This window comes from Plasmodium malariae (assembly GCF_900090045.1).
Source record: "Plasmodium malariae genome assembly, chromosome: 11".
Taxonomy (NCBI): Eukaryota; Apicomplexa; class Aconoidasida; order Haemosporida; family Plasmodiidae; genus Plasmodium; species Plasmodium malariae.
The window spans coordinates 834,090-855,939 of NC_041785.1; the positions used below are offsets into that span (position 1 = coordinate 834,090).

General features: G+C 25.9%; 3 protein-coding genes across 3 annotated transcripts; all 3 read right to left on the minus strand.

Annotated features, from left to right (window-relative positions):
• Nucleotides 1-380: 380 nt before the first annotated feature.
• PmUG01_11026100 (conserved Plasmodium protein, unknown function) lies at nt 381-6,389 on the minus strand (the record flags this gene model as incomplete). Its single annotated transcript, XM_029005907.1, has 1 exon — nt 381-6,389. The coding sequence occupies one exon, from the start codon at nt 6,387-6,389 to the stop codon at nt 381-383; it is 6,009 nt and encodes a 2,002-aa protein (XP_028862450.1).
• A 1,838-nt stretch (nt 6,390-8,227) lies between these two features.
• Nucleotides 8,228-9,113, minus strand: PmUG01_11026200 (ADP-ribosylation factor-like protein, putative; the record flags this gene model as incomplete). Its single annotated transcript, XM_029005908.1, has 3 exons — nt 8,228-8,581; nt 8,680-8,789; nt 8,966-9,113. The coding sequence occupies 3 exons, from the start codon at nt 9,111-9,113 to the stop codon at nt 8,228-8,230; spliced, it is 612 nt and encodes a 203-aa protein (XP_028862451.1).
• A 1,521-nt stretch (nt 9,114-10,634) lies between these two features.
• PmUG01_11026300 (conserved Plasmodium protein, unknown function) lies at nt 10,635-20,894 on the minus strand (the record flags this gene model as incomplete). Its single annotated transcript, XM_029005909.1, has 1 exon — nt 10,635-20,894. One exon carries the CDS (start codon nt 20,892-20,894, stop codon nt 10,635-10,637), a length of 10,260 nt encoding a protein of 3,419 aa, XP_028862452.1.
• Nucleotides 20,895-21,850: the final 956 nt, after the last annotated feature.

A 21,850-nucleotide genomic window follows, 5' to 3' on the forward strand; every position in this document is an offset into this window, starting at 1 on the left:
CAGAAAAAAAAAATTAAATTAAAAATAGTTCTAGATAAAACTAGAATGCATAGTATTTTTATAATACCGAGGTAATTCAAATATTTGCGCAACAATATTACGTGCAATTTTATTATAACTTCATACGCAATGTATTAAAAATATAAACAAAAAACTCAAAAAAAAGGGTGGGGAAGCATAAAAATGGTATATTTTAGTTTACGAATTCGCTAATTTGCTAATTCGTTAATTTGCTAAATTTGCTAATTTGTTGATATGCTAATTTGTTGATATACTAATTTGCTAATATGCTAATTCGCTAATATGTTAATTTGCTAAAATGTTAATTTACTAATTTGCTAATATTTTAATTTTTTGATTTTTTTTTTTTTTTTTTGTGCTCATCTGTGCAAGCTCCCAACTCCAGCTGGAGCTACTCTGAGCACAAAGACGTTGCCTCTTCTTCTGTCTAACCTGCTTACACGTTCATGTGCTCGAATATTAGATGTCAAAACTTCTCTTATATCATCCATAATTTCTCTTTTCACTTGATAAAAAGAATGTTTCAAAAAATCCACGTTCGTTTCAACAAATGTTGTATCTATAACATCCATGTCTAGCCATGCATATTTATCAAAAGATATATAAACTGTGTCTGTTTTCTGAGGAACTTGAAGGGACGTTTTAATATTTTTTTTTTTTAGTTTCAGCGTATACGGATTATTTGCTGATTTTTCATTAAAATATATATATTTTTTCTTATTTTTGAATAACCATTTTCTCTTTATTTTCTTAAAAGCTGTGGATAATCTAAACTTTTTTTTTGATTTAAACGTTTTTAAGCTGGTATCACTAAATTCAACGGTTTTCCAAAAATTGTCATTAAGGTAGTTCTTCGTGAGGTCTTCAGAAACGTACGAGCCTCCATCTTCATAATCAAATGTATAGCGCTTCAATTTGGATTTAGCATTATTTCCACTGTTACTTTCGCTGTTACTTCCGATGTTGTTCCTGCTGTTGTTCCCGCCGCAAATACCACCAGTGATCCCACTCTTGGTGGGATTAACCAACGATTTTCCATCGTCCACTGCATGTTCATCCCCCTCTATTTCCTTTTCCCTTTTATTTTTTCTGTCTTTGCCTAACAAATCGTCCTTAGTTTTTTTTTGCTTTTTAATATTTTCTTCCACAAATGTAGAGTTAGGAAATAAGATGTTATCACACATTTTAAACTTTTCTTCATAATATCTTTCCTGTAAGTTATTTATTTCCATGTTTAAATTTAAACAGTCTTCATAATTATATATTTTATATAATGGTAGCATTAATTTGAAAATTCTTTTCCCGAGGCATTTTTCCCTATTCCACGTTTCTGAGTACGTTAATGCTTGGTCTCGAGTATCACCATACATAACTATATGATTACAATGACTTCTTAATATAAAAAAATCTTTTTCCAAAAACTTATCTAAAGGATAATCTGGATTTAACAGAATTACCGTTTTTACTATGATCTGTTTTCTTTTCTTCTTTTTTTTTTTCTTTTGTCGGAGGGGTTTATTTACACTGACTTTTTTTTTTTTTTTTCTGTTTTGGTTAAGCTCCATCATGTTACATTCATCATTATGGTTCCTACTATCCCTATTGACCTTGTTGTCCTTAGTGTCCTTCCCATCATCTTCATCATCGTCTTCTCCCTCGTCCTCATCATCATCACTCTCTGCATCGCCTTCATTCTCACCCTCTTTGAATACATTGGAATTTTCCGAGCTTCTCTTAGTACGATTACTTTTCCTCAATTTAGGCTTCTCTTTATTTAGGACATTATAAAATAAGTTATCCTCTACACAACTTGCGAATCCGTTGAAAAAGAGTCTTGAACCACATGAATGACTTATTAGGTGAACATTCTTAACACCTGAATTGATAAGTTCTTGTATAAATGTCTTAAAGGAATTTCCTAAAACAGCCATTTCTGATCTCTTCTTTGCAATAGGATATGAAAGAGCAGAAAGAGCTCCCCACGTATGCCCTTCCCAATGAAAGACAAACGGTTGAATATAGGATGGTAATTTAGAAAAAGAAACTAAATGTGCTAACTGAGAACAACCATGATGTAATTTCACATTATAACCATGTATATATATAACAATTTCATCTGGCATACTATTTAAATTTTGTTTTAAAGATAAAGACTGCCATCCATCAACAACAATTTTTTCTTTATGTTGATGTCTGTATATTTCCCATTCATCCTCTTCAGCAAAAACTTGTGCAATAGTTTTATTTCTTTGCATATTAAATGGAGATAAATTAGGACTATTCAAACTACCAATTGATTCATTCAAGCTTCTCACTTTATTTCTTATAGAACCTATTATTTTTGTATTCCTACTTTTTGGTGTTTGTTTAGAACGTATAATTTTATCAATTTTTTTATTATTTGAAGTTATATGTATGGAACCTTTTCTGTACTGTTTTGTATACTTTTTTACAAAACCTTTTAATTTTGAGTTCTTCATTTTGTGTAAACTAATTTTTTTCATGGTTTTGCTAGGATGTTCCCTTCTATTTTTTTTTAAATTCAATAAACTTGTTTTAAATTTTTTATTTTTCATCTTTTCTTCCTCATAATGTTTTTGTATATACTCATCTACATCATCACTAGAATGTAAAGAATTTTTATTCCTTAACCTTTTCTGTGCCCCTGATTTAATAAAAGATTTAAATATGTCCGAAATAAACAAGTTTTTAGTTTCACCAAGTTTCTCATAATCATCTACAATTTTTGAAATGTCATGTTGGTTTTCACTATTCCGCTCCTTCTTATTAAACAAGGAGATCCCTTCAATATCATCCGATTCAGTTTCATCATAGAATACTTGCTCGCATGACACCTTTTCCTTATTTCCATTTTTATCCTTATCCCTTAGGGTCATCTTCTCGCGTTTGTCCTCATTCGGCTGCTTATCCGAGTGCTTATCTACCCTTTTGTCTGTTTGATTGTCAGTTTGATTGTCAGTTTGATTGTCGATTTGGTTACCAATTTGCTTATCTGTTCCTTCATTCTTGCACCCATTTTTTCCCTTACAATCACTTACTAAATTGACGATTTTCTTCCTCCCTCTATTCGAGTTCTGCACCTGGTCATATTCATTTTCATGGTACGAAAATGACATTTCCTCGGCATCTTGATCATCATTTCTTTTTTTTTCCTTATCGATCCTTATCATTTCATTGCTTTTATTTCCTTGCCTTTTGGAACCAAAAGTATGTTCTCTCCGAAATTTCACACACAAAACATTAGAACATACACGTTCCTTTTTTTGTGTTCTGAACATTTCGTATTCATTTTGACTGAAAAGAAGGTGTTCCTTTGTATTCTGCTCTTCCTTATACTCATCGGATGTAGAAAACGCACCAGGAGTACAAGCATCAAGTGATGTTCTTTTTTTACGAGAAAAAAATTTTCCCATTATTACTCCTTCATTAGAGTTGTCATTATTACAACAACTGAAGCTATTACTTGTGCAACTACTGATGCTCCTATTAGTGCTACTTCCAGTGCTACTGTTAGCGTTGCTGCTCGAGCTCTTCTCATGTACTCCCTCATTGTAATCCTTCACATCAACAACAAACTCATCGAGTTTTTTCGAACAAAACGACGAATTTGCCTTTGTCATACTTTCATTAATTGAGGAATGAAGAATGGTGGGGTAATTCACTAAGTCAATTTCTTCACTTAGATTATCAATTTTACTTTTTCTTTTTTTTCTTTTTTTTTTCCAACTTTCATATTCTTTCTCATTTTTTCCATAACTATCAATATGAGGTATATTACTATAATGATAACCCTTATTTTTGGGACAGTTCATAGGGGTACGCATACTAAGGTGATTCTTTTTACGATGATCAAACTTTTTACTTATGTGAATAGCATGACTACCTTTTTCTTTTTCGTCATTATATACACTCAGATCGCTAGGATAGCGTCTTTTCAAACGTTGCTTTATTTCAATTTCATTGTGTGACTTGAGTTGTAAATCTGTGAGAGTTACATCCTGCTTCGAGTCGTCAAAAAAAGGGCACTTGTGTATCTCCGAGGATTTAATTATTTTATTCATTTTATATAAATAAATATCATCATTTATTGAATCAAGCGATTTGTCTGATAATTTGTGTATGTAGTAGGATTGGCGATTTTCTCTAAACGAGTTTCTTGTAATAATATGACTACCTTGTGAACCTAATATTTTCATGTTATTTTGTATTTTATTTTTATTACTAAAAAAAAATTCATCATTTTCTTTTGTTTTAAATTTTTCATCATATTTGACAAGTTTATTTCTTTTGTACATTTTTTTATGTTTTTTCTCTTTGGGCACATTAACTAATTTTACAACAATTTCATCAAGAATATCATTCCTTCTTTTGATTGAACCTAATCGTTTATAATTATGCACTTTTAAACTCATAGTAACATGATCTAACGATATCATACAATTATTTGAGAAGTGTTCTGTAGTAGTACTACTATTCACTTTTAACATGTTGAAACACCATTTTAAATCATAACCTAAAATGTCTTCATAATTTTCTTTTAATATATCCTTTACTATAATATCATATCTGTTATTTGGTAATCTCCCATTTGCATCTTTTTGAATTTTAGGATTAAAAAAGTAGGTCAAAGGAAAATCATTAAAAAAATGTCCACTAATAGAACATTCAGTACATGCTACTCCATATCTGACATCAGACCAATCTTTACCTACACATGCAGCAAAACCAACCCTAGTATTTACAAAAAGAGAACCACTTCCAACTTCTTGAGATATAAAAGGACCTACTGGGTATCCATGAAACCAAAATCCCCTTAACTTTTCACCAAACGAATGATCCTCTATCCATTCCCCATATCCATGGGGTCTACCATATATATCTGTTTTTCCCTTATATCTTAACTGATGACTAAATGGTGCTTCATTAATACTATCTTTTGTAATTTTAAAACGCAAGTTTGCAAACTTTTTGTAAAAACAATTTATTATACGATAGAAAGATCGATAGGCACATAAGCAAAAACAACAAAAGTTATTACCGCACATTCCTGCAAAATCATTATAACGACTTATCGTAATATTTAACTTATTTGTTGATATCTTTTTTTTTAATATTCTACAATGTTCTGTACATGGACAGAAAAATCCATAGATGGCTAAAATGGGACCTATATAAACTATTATTTTCACTATTATAATTAAAGACAATTGAATTATTCCATATATCATCAAAATGTTTTCTCCTCTTGAACTCTTATCCGTTTTATCCTTTTCATAAAATATTAATAAAACAGATGCACATATAATAAATATATATGAAGCATATATTGGCCAATGTAAACTCAAACGTGTCTGAAATTTTGCAAAAATTATTACTCCAATAATTGCTAATGTAGCTTCTAAAAAAAATAAAAAACTTGTCTGAATTTCAAAACTAATAGTAAGCCTATTATTTTCATAAAAGGTTTGGAAATACTTCCATGATATTAATATTAAGCAAAATATTGTTATTATAAATACTATTTTTTTGGAGATCGGTTTTCTTATTCCATTAAATCTTCTTCGTAATCTCCTATAATCCATGTATCGAATTGTGTATATTAACCAATCCATATTTTTTAACTCATTCTTTGAATCTTTCTTTTTTTTCTTTTTTCCTTTATTTTTTTTATTCTCTCTACTACCACAATTGTTACTATTGTTTCGTACAGTTTTAATATCACTGGGATTGTTGCTACTACTGATATATTTTTTCCCTCTCCTATTGCAACAACAACAACATTCATTATTTACACACATCTTTGTTTTATTTATATCGCTTATGTAAGAACATTCACTATCCGTACAATAGGAGTTATCCTTTTTTATAATATTTTTAATAGCTTCGTCTTCTTCTCCATTCTCATAATCATCCTCTTTATATAATTCACATGTATTATTTTCATTATTACTTGTATTAGTACTGTTCTTATTTATACAACTTTTCCCTGCCTTTAAGGATTTCTTATTATTTAACTTGTTCCTACTTCCATAGTTTTGCTTCCGGTTATTTTCAAATTTTAAGTCAACACTTTCATCATTTACGTCTATGCAATTTTTATCTAATTTAGAATTTGCTTCCACCTTATCCTTCATTTTATTTCTTTTAATTTTGCTTACAACTTTTTCTTTTTTTTCATTTTTCTTCGTAGTAGTGATATCTGTAGTGTTATTCACCAAAATGATATCATTCTTTACAGTAGCATCCTCTTTTGCAATTCTATTTTTTGTACTATGCATATGCTGTTCTAAAAATAAATATGTATTTGCACTACTTTCTTCATGCTTGGTTGTTATTCTTTTTTCCATTTGCCCTTTTAAGTCTTCTATTTTAATATCTGTAACTCCTAACTTCATTTCACTACCATTTAGAAATAAGAAATTTGATTAATTATTTTGTAGCTCTCTTAATATTTTTTTTGTACTATCACTTGCACATATTTAAAAATGTTTTTAAGCGAACGCTTTCTTTCGCTTCCACTATTTTCATTTTTTTCTTTTTTTATACCCTCTTTTCATTATTAAAAATTCCTTTCTTTTTTTTTTAATTTTATAACACTCTCATCTAATGATAGAATAAGCACGAATTATCAATAAACTTCACGAAGGTTACATAAGTATATATATATATATATATATATATACATATATTATTTATGTAATAATGTAATGATTTTACTGCTGAATTATGATTTGTTTCTTTTTTTTTATTTCATTGAGTGTCAATCTGTAGTTGTTATTTCTTTGGCACACTTTTACTATACCACAAAATATTTCCTTCTTCCCTCTAATAATTTTTTTTCTTTTTTAGAATTTCTTTCTCTTCAAAAAGGGTTTTTTTTTTTTTTTAGATAAGCAAGAAAAATATTGACAAAAAAATTAATTATAAATAAAAATCTGTAGCTTTAATTATAACATGTAAATAATGCATACATATTTATTATATATTTATTTATATACATATTCAACCGATACAAGTTAAAAAAAAATTCATTCTTAAAATGAAAGTTATAAAAACATACAAGATTTTTCCATTTAAACATTTAAGGATACAAATACAATTATATGCAAATAATATGTACACGTATTATCGCAATTATTACAAGCACTTTTGTTAATTAAAGTTCCTACTTATTTTCAAAAAGTAAAAAAAATCTCCTATATTTTGTGTGAACAATTGCTTAAAAATAAAAAGTAAATTTACAGATATATGTAAAAATATATGTACAAATAAATGTGCATACAAATGTGTAAACAAAAGTGTAATCGAATGTGTAAAAAAACGTGTATACAAATGTGTACATATGCGTTTAAATTAAAAAAAAAAAAAAAATTGAACAGTTATCCTTTTAACCTTTTAATTTGTTATTGTGAAATTAATGTATCAAAATTTTATCTCTGTTTTTTCCTATTTTTCCCCTTTTATTCATTTACAAATTTTTGAAAAACAAAATTTAAAATTTTATCTTTTTAATTTTCTGTAGTTAAGGTATTTTTTGACTATGTGATATGTATATAACATTAAAAAATAGTTTGTTTTTTTCCTTTCTTTCAAAATTTCTATCACACATAAAATAAAAGAAGTTATAAAAATACATTATCTTCTGTTTACCTATTTGACCAAACGTTTTTCTTTAATACGTTATTACATTACATAACGTTTTCCCCTTTGTTCTTTTTTTATTTTTTAATAATCTAATTATAAATTTCTATCTTTTACGATTAACTGTATATATGCAATAAAAATATACCAATGTATGTTTTACCTTTTTTTAAGTTCAATAAAAAATATTTTTACAAATATATAAGCTAACAAAATAAAATATTTATGAGATAAGCACATTACACAAAGTGGTTGTTCCCTGAGAAATAATATCCACATACACTTGCTTAAAATTAAATTTATATATATATATATATATATATAAATATATATATATATGTATGTATATTTATATATGTGCATGTAAAAATACATACCTATACACCTATCGCGTTAACTCGCTTGCAACAAGAAGCTTGCTTTTATTTTGTTTTAATTAAATTGTAAATTTCTTAATTCTCTTTATTTTTTAAAGGCTGTTGTAAAATTCACCTTATCAGATTAGTATTTATATACATAGTTTAATTTCTTTTTATATTTTTCTTCAAAAATAATAAGAAATTTGTTGCATTAAGTCCATCCAATTCTTGTCTAATTTACAATTTTTGCAATCTACAAAAATGTGGTGAATTCTATTCCCATAATGATCAATTAAATCTTTAATTTTATACTTGATTAACTGTTGATTTTTAGTACTTTCATCTATATTGTTTACATCATTAAAAGTATTAAACACTAAAACAATACAAGACGCTTGTAAACACTCATCATTTAGCAAAAGGCTTATTAGTAAATTATTCTCCGTTATACTTTCATCCGATATATCCATTATATTAATAACGTACAAAATTGCATTTACTTTTACATTTCTATAAATTAATTGCCAAATATTCCTCATCTAAAAAAAAATTAAAAAATGCAAAATAATAAAATAATAAAATCTTTATTCATTAATAAAAATATTTGAAAAAAAAAACAAAAATAATTAAAATTAACTATTGGATTTCCCGAAAGATCCCAAAAACCAATTCTTCCATTTATTGACTTAATTTCTTCATAGTGATAAGATACTGTTGGTTCCATGTGAGAAGTGATGGTAGTCCATTCTTTTATAGTACGGAAGGGGAAATGAAAAAAAAAGAAATAGCTGTTTAAATTATTTTTTTATAAATGTGGAAACGTATATATATATATATATATATATACAGCTACATTTTGTAGCCTAGTAATCATAATTATTCACTCAATCGCTATATTAATTTTTTTGTGTTATTTTTATAACCAGGAATAAAATTATGGTATAATAGTGTCGTTTTTCCTGAACCATTAAGGCCTAAAATTAATATATTATACTTCTTGTCAGGTGCTTTCCTATTTTCCTCGACATTGTTATTTGTAAGAAGCGCTATTTTATTTACTGCGTTCCCCATTTTATGTACAAAATAGAACCAAAAAAAAAAAAAAAAAAAAAAATATAATATATATATATATATATATATATATATATATATATATATTTATTTATTTATTTATTTTAGCTAGTAAAAATATGTCAGAATTTATTATATTTCCAAATAATTTCTGCATTTTTATGCTATTTATAAATATCCCATTTTTCCTGTTTTAGCTGTAAATAGATCACTTAAACTAAATTTTAAACAACTAAAATTGCATTTTTCTTTTCGTGTAACATTTTTTGTAATATTTTGTTAATAATTTGGCCTTAAAAATTAATATATTTCTAATTGATGAATGAACAGTAAAAAATTAAAAAAAAGGTATTTTTTATGCATAAAAGTGTTAAATAAAAAATTATAAGTACAAAAAAATCTTTTCATTTAGACATTATAATTTGTACGGCTAATACACATTGTACCACAATTTTTGTGTAAAGCTGAGTATGTGCACAGAGATACTTTTTTATATTTACGGAAAATATTAAAAAAAAAATGTACTCATATGGTTGTGTAACATTTGTGTAATACTTATGTTACGCGTATGAAATATGTATGTAATGTATATATAATGAATATATAATGCATATGTAATGTGTATTTAATATATATGTATATATATATATATATATATGTATTACTGCCCTTGAACAAATGCCACTTACACAGTAAACAATGATTCTTATCAAGAACAAACAAAAAAAAATAATAAAACACATGTTTATATGTAATACTTATATTTATTTATTTTGCAACATGTTTATTACTTCACGTATAGGTTGTTTCTCATTTAACTCATATATTTCCGTTATTTTCTGGGTGTTGTCTACATTTATAATTTCCTCATGCCTTTAATTTGTAGTTTTTTTATGATAAAAATAAGCATCATTTTAATATTAACAAACTATGAATGCGTCCAAATGACAATTGCATCTGTTGACGCACGTGTGCACCTACTTGAAAAATACAATTTTACGCGTATATCTAAGCTGAGAATTTTATTTTTATTCTGCATTCCTTTATTTTAAAAATCTTCTATATAATAAAACATTCATAATTATTCATCAATTATCCATGATTATTTTCCTCCGCTAACTTAACTTATTTTCCTTTTCTTTATATTTCCCCCATTAAAAAAGTTAAAGCACATATATATCTAAGATAAATACAAATTATATGAATATTGTTTTATCTATGAGATATGTATATATAAATATATTTATTTATAGGTTTATTTGTCTGTATATTTATTTCTACTTGCACCATTCATTTTACCCCTTAACATGCTTTTAATTGTGAAGCAAATTTTTGAAAAAGCATTTACCACTTTATGTAGCTTTATTTATAACATTAATATAATATTTGGTTTTTGATTCCTTTTATTATTTACTTTATCATTTCTTAATTTCTTTATATACTCTAAAACTTATGGATTGTGTTACTATTTTCTCTTATAATGACCATGAGAACAATTTACTAGTGTGAACAAATAGTATATCATAACGTTTTACTTTTACTCAATTTACAATTTTCTCTGCTATTTATATTAATTACACATATTTTCTCATATTTATTTTTTTCGACCTCATTATCGTATTTGTTACTATATTTAAAATCCTCCATTTGACCAGCACCATGTTCATCAGTAATCGCACTATTTTTGTGTACATATTTTTCATGATCTCTATCTTCGCATTTACCACTGCTCGCATAATCACAATCTTTGACATTGTTTATGTCATTTTTATTTTCATTCTCATTTTCATTCTCATTTTTATTTTCATTTTTATTTTCATTTTCATTTTCATTCTCATTTTCATTCTCATTTTCATTTTCATTCTCATTTTCATTCTCATTTTCATTGTCGTTTTCATCTGATGTTAATTCATTATATTTGTTGTTTGTTCCGTCAAAGGAATATGGAACTACTCCTTTGCTCTTACACTTATAATATCGTTCCAGTTCTTTATAATTTTTTAATTTTGCTGTAAATTCTTTCGTACTGATTAATAGATCCATTAGACACGTAAATAAATAAGCAAAATATTCGTCTCTTTTTTTAAGTAAAAATTTTATGTTATCATTGATGTATTTTAAAATGCAATCAATTTTTCTATTAAAATGTTCTTCATTAAATAATGTATTATACCTGCTGCAGTCTAAGTTTATGTTACTGTATATATTTTCTATATTAACTTTGACTAACAAATTATTATTGCTATTACTATTACTATTACTATTATTATTATTACTATTACTACTACTATTATTATTATTATTACTATTACTACTACTATTATTATTATTATTACTATTACTACTACTATTATTATTATTATTATTATTACTACTACTATTATTATTATTATTATTATTATTATTATTATTATTATTATTATTATTATTATTATTATTATTATTATTATTATTATTATTATTATTATTATTATTATTATTATTATTATTATTACTATTACTATTATTATCATTGTTATTATTATCATTTATCCTTTTTATAACATTAATTAGAATTAGCAGAAAGTTACTCAATTCTACTGTGCTAGGAATTACACGAAAGTTTAGATTTTCTAAGAATTCCTTTTCATATTTAAAATTGCTGAAATACATAAATTTAAATAATTTGTTATCATTTATGAACTCTTTGAATATATTATTATTTGCGTTATAAAGTTGAGAAATTTGTACATTCCCCTTAAATTTTAAACGTATATCCTTCACCTCACCAATAATGTTCATAAGGAATTCACTATACAAATTTTCTGATGTGTTCATGTTGTCTACACCATATATATTATCACCTGTATCATGTGTAATATCTGCGTCATTTTTAACCTTTCCTTTTTGCTTCATTTGAAAATTTCTTTTTTCAAAAATTTCTTCATACTCTTTATATATAAAAAGCATAATATTCTGAAATATGTTCTCACTCGTACAATTTCTTAAAAATTCTAAAAAAAAATTAGTAATTATGTCATACCCATACCAACAATCAATGTTTATATGTCTCCAGTACTTTATATTAATGTTAGAATGATGTATGAATATATGTTTCGTTTTTGATTTCATTTCATCCTTGTTTGTCTTTATCATATTATTCGAATTTTTCATAACTAAATTATCATCTGTACTTTTATACACACTGTATGAAGTACCATTTATTAATTCCATACTATTTTGTGCATTCTCTCCTTCTGTTTTAATACTATTTTGGTATATTTTCGAAATAATACACGGATTATTGTCTTCCCCATCACATCCATTTAAGGACATATTATTATTATAAACATTATAGGTATTGAATGTTATGTTCTTAAAACTACTGTTATTATTACCTTTATTTGTGTTAATGGGGTCCATTATACCTTTACCAGTATTCATGTCAATAACGCCGCTGTTCATCCTGTTGAGCTCATCATTATTATGGCTATCACTGCAATCAATTATCTTAGTATCACCCTGATAAAAATTATTCTTACCATTTTGGTGAATCCCATAATTATCAATACTGCTATTATGCGAATCAAATTCTGACAGTATATGAATAATCAAATCAATATATTTTGTATGAATTATAATATATATTTTATCTTTGTCTAACAAATTTGTAAATCTAGAAGAGTTCAAAGAGTAAAATAGGGGTAACGATTTAAAATAGAAAATATTGTTACTATTAAATTTTATATTTGATAAAAACGTATGTAAAAGAGAATTTCTCTCTCTCCTATTTAAAAGAGACCAATTAATTTTTTTCCTGTTTCTATATAATGATAACATAATATCTTCATAATTATTTATTAAATGTTGTGTAAAAATAGCATTTGCTGATAATATGTTATGCATTTTCTTGTATCCTATTAAAAATAAAATTTTTTCTATATGCACATCCTTAAATTGAAAACTTATAATGTTTTTTATATCACTTACATTATGTACATACATAAATGCGTATGACTCATGATGAGTTAACATATCAAATGTTACTAATAAACGGAAATCCCTTAATGCCTGTAAAATATTTGTCTCCATGTTCTCATTATATAATTCATTAATCATTTCTAATAAGAGTCTACTATAGACAATGATTTTAATATCATGAGGAACTTTTACTGCATCGTAAAAGGAATTGCTAACATTGTCATTATTTTCTTCTATGTTTTTACAACAATAATATTCATTTTCATAAATGTTATTTGAGTATTCCTTTGAGTAGGATGGTAGCAAATTCATTTGGTTACTTCTACTATTATCATTAGAAGTTAATTCATTATAGTTATCACATGGGGAAACAATTTTTTCTCTATCCTCTTTGCTGTCATGTGAAGAAGAATAATGAAAAATATTACAATATAAATTATGCTTCAACACATTAGGCAAATCCGTAAAGCATAATTTTACTATGATTTTTGCTTCCAGTAGAAGAGATAAAAAAGACATAGAATAAAAATGTACATTTATAAAAATTACATTATTTAAATCAAATAAATAAAAATATTTAGAAGAATAAATTTTTTTGTCTTCATCATATTTAATCAAATGAATAAATTCAAAATTAAAAAATTCTTCTGTACCAAAATTATTATTTTTAATTTTAACAAAGTTATCGAGGCATATAGAATATATATTTCTCCTAATTTTCCTCGTATTACTGGAAAAAGAGTACACAGAGTTATCAACGAAATCTAACACTTTACCATCTCCATTTTTATTCACATCTTCATCCTCGCTCTCATTTTGTGTCTCATTCGTATCATTATTATAGCTATCATCTTTATGCATGCTATCTTTATGCATACAATCTTTGTACTTATCATCCCCATACATATCATCTCTATATTTATTAGTTCTATCTTCATAATCCCCCTCCTCGTCATCACATTTCGTTTTACAAAATTCCATTTCATTATTACCGGACGATTCCTTTTCTATATTATATACTATTTTATCCTTTTTTACATCCTCTATACATATATAGTTGTCTATTTTGCTTTTTAAATAAGATGAATTATAATTGTATACAAACAGCAAAGGCATGCTCTTTAAATAAGTTATTAACGTATCACGTGCATCATGTTTTTTAAAATCTGAAAAAATGTATTCCAGTAAATAAACTACGGAGGAAATTTTCTTTTCATTTAAACATTCTTTTATAAAACATACATAAATAGAAATATGCTTTTTTATTATACTTCTCAAATAATATGGTGTTAAGTTAAGAACATGTCCACAATTTTTTTCATGGTTAAATTCTTTTGTTAACGGAGTAACGGTACCATTTCCCCCCTTATCATCTGAGTAATGTGCTTGGAAACTATGCATAGCTTTATTATTCTTTTCCAAGTTCGTAAGAATATCTATTTCTCTTTTACATCTCAATTCATCATTATTCTCCTTGTTAGAACTATTCACACCGTACTTGTTATGTACATTCGTTGAATTTACAGTTTTATGCAAGTGGACAATGTTGTCAATTTCGTAATAGGGCAAGAGAACAGTTAAACCTAAGTCTAACAAAAAAAAAGTAAGTTGATTTACATATTTGCAGAAGGGATATATGTTAACACAGTTGTACATACTGCTCCAAAATAAGGAATATATTTTATCAATTTTTTTAAGACAAGGTAAAATATGAAGTTCTCTGCAATTCAAAAATACATTTTTAACAACGGAACAGAAAAAATCATTTTTGTCATATTTTCTTGGAATAAAATTAAGATATTTGCTCTTAAAAATTTGGTATATTTCATTAAAACTTTTAATTTCACTCTTATCTATTTTGTATATATAATCCAGGGTTATATTACCATTACTAATGCCACTATTACACCTAAAAATACTGCTCATCTTTTCAATTTTTGTATTATTATCCTTCACTTTGTTTGTGCTCGTTTCTGTAGTGTTTCCACTGTTGCTATTATAACATTTTTCCATTTGGCTTTTTTTTCTTTTAATCCATTTTCCCTTATGTTTGTACAATATTTTATTTGAATCATGTTTAAACAATTTTTTTACCGCATTTCTATGAGCTAATCTTAAAAAATGTGCATATAGCACAGATATATTATTTATCACGCTTTCCAAATTTTTATCTTTCTTCAATTTTTTTAAATTATAAATATTATTCTCAAATAAATTGACTTTAATATGCATAGGTAAACTATCAATATTTGAGATGATATTTAAATTTTGAAATAAATAATGTTTACGAAAAATCTGATAATGTTCAAAACATATTGATATGCCTACATCTCCTAATAAGCCTATTATCCATCTGCTGGACTTACTACCATTATATATTTGGCATTGCAAAAAAATTTCTAAATTTTTTTCATCTAAATTTAATGACGAATTTCCATTTTCTTCCTTATCTATATTATCTTCTTTTTTCCTTTCTTCTGACTTCTTAACAACAGAATCATAAAATTTTTCTCTTAAATGGAAATGGTTATTAGACATAGTAATACCTAAACTGGCTACATTTTCTACTCTTGCATCTTTTTCATTTATTTTTATAAAATCTAATTTGGTTAAATTTTTTGAAAAAAAAAAAAATTTTTCATTAAATTTTTTACACTCCAAAAATACATTTTCAATAATTTTTAGTAGTGACAACTTCTGTTTGTTGTACAGGCGAATGCATATCGTTCTATAGTCGTCATTGTTTAAAATATTTCTGCTTGCTTCTTTTAATTGATCTTCTCCTTCCACGGATTTAACCCTTCTCGAACTAACATATGTTGTTTCACCCTCCATCGTATTTATCCTTATCCTTCTCCTTTGGATGACATCTTTTTGGTTTCCCTCTTTCATAGTTACACTACTTCTAATTTTGGAGAGTTTCCGAAGGAATCCATTTTCATCATTTTTTTTTTTTTCCGCGTGTGCAAAAAAATAGTTATATAAAAAAAATTTTTTTATAAATTCCCCATCCTTTTCATCCAATGAACATTTTTTTCTATATATATTTTTTTTTCTATCATGCCATCCATTCCAATTTACAGTTTCATCTGCATTATTATTTATAGTGTTCATCCTTGCAATATCTTCTTCTTTAAGAGAAAAATTATTCTGTTCTATGCTGTTACATATGCTAAGTTCACTGTATAATTTCTGGTCATAACTATTTAAAGAAAATATATTAACTATATTAGTATCATTGCTTTGTTCATTATTTCTATTTCCCTCCTTTACCTTTGAATACCACTCAGAAATGTTATCACCATTTAGTATTATCAGATAATCTACTATTTGTGGAAAATTCTGAAACAGATATAAACAAATTAAATCAGCATACGTTTTAATCGGCTGGCAATTATTTGTGTCTAAATTTATTTTCTCCTTGTTATATATAATATTATAAGAAGAAGCATATATATTTAGCTCATCTTTATCCATCAAAAATTTCTGATAATTTTCATTTTTTACCTTTATATACAAACACATACATGCTCTTTTAAAAAAATGTCTTGGAAGGTTGTCTACTTCAAAAGTTCTTTTGTCTATAATAAATTTTATATCGAAACATCCTATATCATCTAAAAAGCATATGAAATTCTTTATTTCTTTAAATATTGTATTTTCATTCATCTCACTTGTTTTTTTTAATTCATTCTTTTTTAAATTATTTAGAGACATTTTACTCTTATCAGAAGCTACAATTTCGCTGATGGTACTTTTTAGTGAAAATACACTCTTTTCTTTGAAATTTACAGACACTTCTTCATTCTTCCATTTTAATAGTGATTCATTCTTTTTTGTGTTGATTATATTTGACTTAATTGATTTTTTATTTATGCAAGTTGTCATATCCGTTTTGCATGTCTTCTCCTTTCTGACCCTTGGGAGAGAACACTTTATTTTTGTTATGTTAGGAGATCGCGTTTGGCGTCTATACTTCCCTACAATTTTTACTAAATTTTGTTTCATTTTAGGAGACACTTTTTTTTCTATTATTGTTTTGGCTTTATTTACAACACTACTTACTTTTTCCTTTTTTGGTATATTTAATAAATCAATAGTAATTTCCCTAACGTCCTTATGAACAATTTTATTTTTCTGCGAACTGCTATTATGGAGTAATGAATTTTTAATATATATACACTCTTCTTTTTTCACCAAAACGCACTTGTTATTTGGCAAATAAATATGTTCAAAACATTGGCATTCTAATTTTTTATTTGCTTTTTCATTACTTCTAGATATTCCATTTTTTGAAAGATTTTCCTTTTCCACATAATTGGAATCTACGATTTTGTCCTCAATACATTGAAGGGCCTGATCACAAATGGAGATGTCAATTATGTTTAATGTGTTAATATAAGAAATTTTTAGTAAACCAGTTAATTGCATATTATCTTCATCACCTTTATTAGTTTCATTCTGTTTTCCCCCTTTGTTCTCTAATTTATTGATTATCTTGTTCAATATAGCAACTAACCTGGAGTGCTTTAGCTTCAATTGAATACAACTCATCTCTAACAAATTGGGGTATTTTATTTTAAATAATTTCGGTAATTCACACAAAAAAATGTTAAAAGGAATAGTATATCTTGTGATGAATACATCTTTAGCACACCACAGTTTATTCTTAATATAAATATATTTAGTCTTTTGTATATAATCTAAAAACATTTGATGCTCCTCCGTTAGGAATTGTCTAGAATCAGTTATGTCATGTTTAAATGTTTCACCTTTAATGGTATTTTTTAACTTTTCTTTTAATTTATTTTCACAAATATAATTTTCAAAATATTCATATATATCATCATACACCTTTGCTATATTTTGAAAACAAAAGCTTTTATAATTTTTGGTAAGCAATTCGACGTGATCCATTACAACATTTATGGAGGGTCTCTTATGTAAATTTAATAGGTCTTTCAAAGTTGAAGATATGTTAATTTTTTCCATTGTATAATTCTTTCCTTTTAAAAAAACTATATTAAAATATTTTTTATCATAACCCTCATTTATTCTAATAAAATCCTTCAAATATTTGTCATTTCCTTTTTCGGTAATGTGCTCCAAAAATAAATCATTACTATTGCTGATGTAGTTATTTGTATACACAGTAATGTTCCTACAAGTTCTGTTATTTGTACTATTCGATAGGTGGGAAATATTACTCCTTGCAGCATTATTATCCTCTATATAATCATCCCCATCATTGTCACTAGCAGCACGTCCGTGTGTGGTAGACCTTAAACCGTTCTTACATAACATTTTATTATTATTATTATTTTTGTTACTGTTACTATTTTTGTTACTGTTACTATTTTGGTTACTGTTACTATTTTTGTTACTGTTACTATTTTTGTTACTGTTACTACTTTTGTTACTGTTACTACTTTTGTTACTGTTGCTTCCATTTACTGATGAGTCATTTATCAAGCTGAGGTAACTAAATGCTTTACTACTAAAAATGGGGAGAAAGAAAAGTTCCCTCAACTTTTGCAATATTATAGGATCATCTAAGTAATTTATGTTTTTCTCTAATTGGCCAATTATTTTGTTCAAAATTTTCAGTTTATTCTGATAAGTACTTTTGCTAAAATATAATTTATTTAAATCTAGTAAAATGTCGTTTATATTATCATTTAATTTATACTGTTCATCGATGATTGTTAGACCTAAAGACTTCAGTTTTTCCATGTCTTTATTTCTAAGCCTTCTAACAAAATCGAAAGACAGTAAGTTTCCCCTATTTATAAAACCTTTTACCGTTGTGTTATTCGATTCTGGATTTGTACATTTTCCATCATTGTCGTTTTTGTCATTCTGTTTAAGTAACATATTCACATTCTGTCTATCCTCATCTGAAGTAGGTTTACCCTCCTTATTGCTTCTCTCCATATATATTTCGTAATATTCTTTGTCTAATGGAAATACTAATTCATTAATACTTTTAAAAATCTTTTCCTCATTAGGAAAACAAGGACATTCTTTTAGAAATTTATCTATAAGTTCTTCATCTAATTGAACTAAATAAACCAAAATTGGCAGACAATTTTCATATTGTACATATGGCAAATTATTTATAATAACATCGCATAAAAACTTATTAGTGCTCTTTTCCAGTTGGTTTTTTAATAAGTTATCATCATGAAATACTGTATCTATATCCTTAAAATTTAAAGAAACATTGTCTATATATTTCAAATTATGATTACAAATTTTTGTAATTAAATTGTACTTTTTGTCATTATATAATATATTCAAATAGTATAATAAAGCATTTCTAACCTTTTTACTTAAAAAGAGGAAATTTTTCTCATTTGAATATTCTATAATATCAGATAAACCCAAATAAAATGCTTCTTTTAAATCTTCTGAAATAAATATACATTCACTAAAACTTAACCATACTCGACCGTTAAAAAATAATTTTAACTTTCTTTCTTCATCAAATAATTGTCTATATAACAAATAACAAAGATTATCAAATGTTCGCTTAATGGATATGTCTAACAGTGGAAGATACAAACAAAAGTCATAGCTACAAAGGGAAATATTTAATTCTCGCAGTAACAACAAAAATTCAATATATATATCACATAATGAGGAACAAAAATTGTTTTCAGAATTAATATCATTTATTAGTGTTGTTTTGTTATTTTTTGTCCTCATAAATATAGGTAGATAATCTGTAAGTTTTTTAATACATCTATTATTAATATCGAGTGTTCCTTTTTCCACATTTATTTCATTATATTCATCTTTTTCGTAGGGTTCCTTTTCGAGTTTATGGATGAACCATATCTCATCCTTATTACCCCTGTAGTTATACTTGTCCTGTTCTACCTGCTCCTGCTGCTCATCATCAGGCATGCTTCTATCACTACTTTTAATTTCACTTTGGTAGACGACATATTGACTTACTAATTCTTTATATTTGTAATCAACAGAAAAATAACTTAGCTCCTTTCTTAATTTTGAATCTTTTTCTAAATTAGAAATACTTATAACTTTGTTATGCTTTCCCCATCTAGAAATATGGCCTTCATTTATCTCCATGTCAATATTTTTTATATTCTTCGAGAAAAGCAAGAATTCTGTTGTGGCTGTTTTAATTTTTTCATACATTTCACTTTTATCTAAATTTATTTCCAAAGGAAGTTTTATAAGTGTTCCAACGAAAGAGCTAACATTTTGTAAACCTAACGAATCAAAAATTTTTCTTAACTTAAATATTTTAGAATAACAAATTAACAAATTATTACATTCTGATATATCCTCCTTCACATTTTTGTCATTTGACAATTTACACATTATCAATATCTCCTTTAAAAATTCAATAGTTTCAATCTTAAAAGGCACTTCATATATGTCCAGTGCTAAAGTGTCATATATCAAATCAGTACAAAATGTGTTATTATAAAAAATAAATATTTCATAATATTTTTTTTCTTCTTTATTTACTATTCCATTATTTTGAGCTGTTAATTTTTTTTCAAATGATTCCATATATTGCACTTTTTTACTATCTAATATTTTTTTTTCTTGTTCCGTTGTTCGGTTACACTCTTTAAGAGACTCCTCACTATCATGCTCCTCCTTTTCAACATATTTTTCTTGTAGTGCACTATACGAATTATTGAAAATAAATATTTTAAAACTTCTTACACCTTCGCTGTTTGAGCAATCAAGATATTGTAGAATATTTAAGTATTCATTGATTTCCTTATTTTTAGCATATATCTCAGTTAAATGCTTGCATCTGTACAACTTCAAATTATTCATATTTACAAAAAGTCCTGTTCTAATTTAACCTAAATAGGGACAAATGGAGGATATAAAAGTAAATAAATCACTTATAGAATACCAGAAAAAGAAACGCAGCTTAATCGACGAAAAAAAAAATAAATAAAAAATAAATTAATTTTACGGCGAAATGGTTTAAGTAAACATAATTAAACAACGAAATGTGCAACGGGAGCTAGGGGTGGAGGAATAAAAAAAGAAAAAAAATACTTAACCATAGAAAAAAAAAACAATAATAATTTAAAATACTGCAAAAATGATAATTAACTGAAATAGAGCATACACATTATGAAATCCGATATATTTATTACAGCTAAAATTATTTAATTATTCATAATTAACAAAAGGAACGTCTTTAATAATTTTTTCATACATTTATTCATGTGCTGTTTAGTTTTATCGAAAAATTCTATGCCATAAGAATGTATATACATAAACTATAAGACGCGAGCTAAATTCTCAAAGGAATAGCGAATTTTTCTTTGCTAAATTAATAAAGATATTATATACATAATCATTTTTCATATTTTTATTTATTATACTTAATTATATCGGTAGAATTTCAGTAAAAGTCATATTGCATAACAAAAAAAAAAAAAAAAAAAAAAAAGAATATTAATTCTGCTACATTATCTGTATGTTTAAACGGGAAAATATCATATTATGTTACATTGATTAAAGTACACATTATATAATTTTAAGTGTCTTTAATGAGAAAAGTATAAGCGTCTGATTTATGATAAATTCGTTATTTAGCCATTTAGTTATTTTATTATTTGTAGTTTCGCATTTCCAGCCTTTTAATATTACTCCTTATCATTGTTGTAAAATACATCGTGTATATTTTTGCTATATATTTTTTCACTGAAATGTATTTCAACTTTATTTCCATCATACGTATATATATGTATACATAAATATATGCCAAAAAAAAA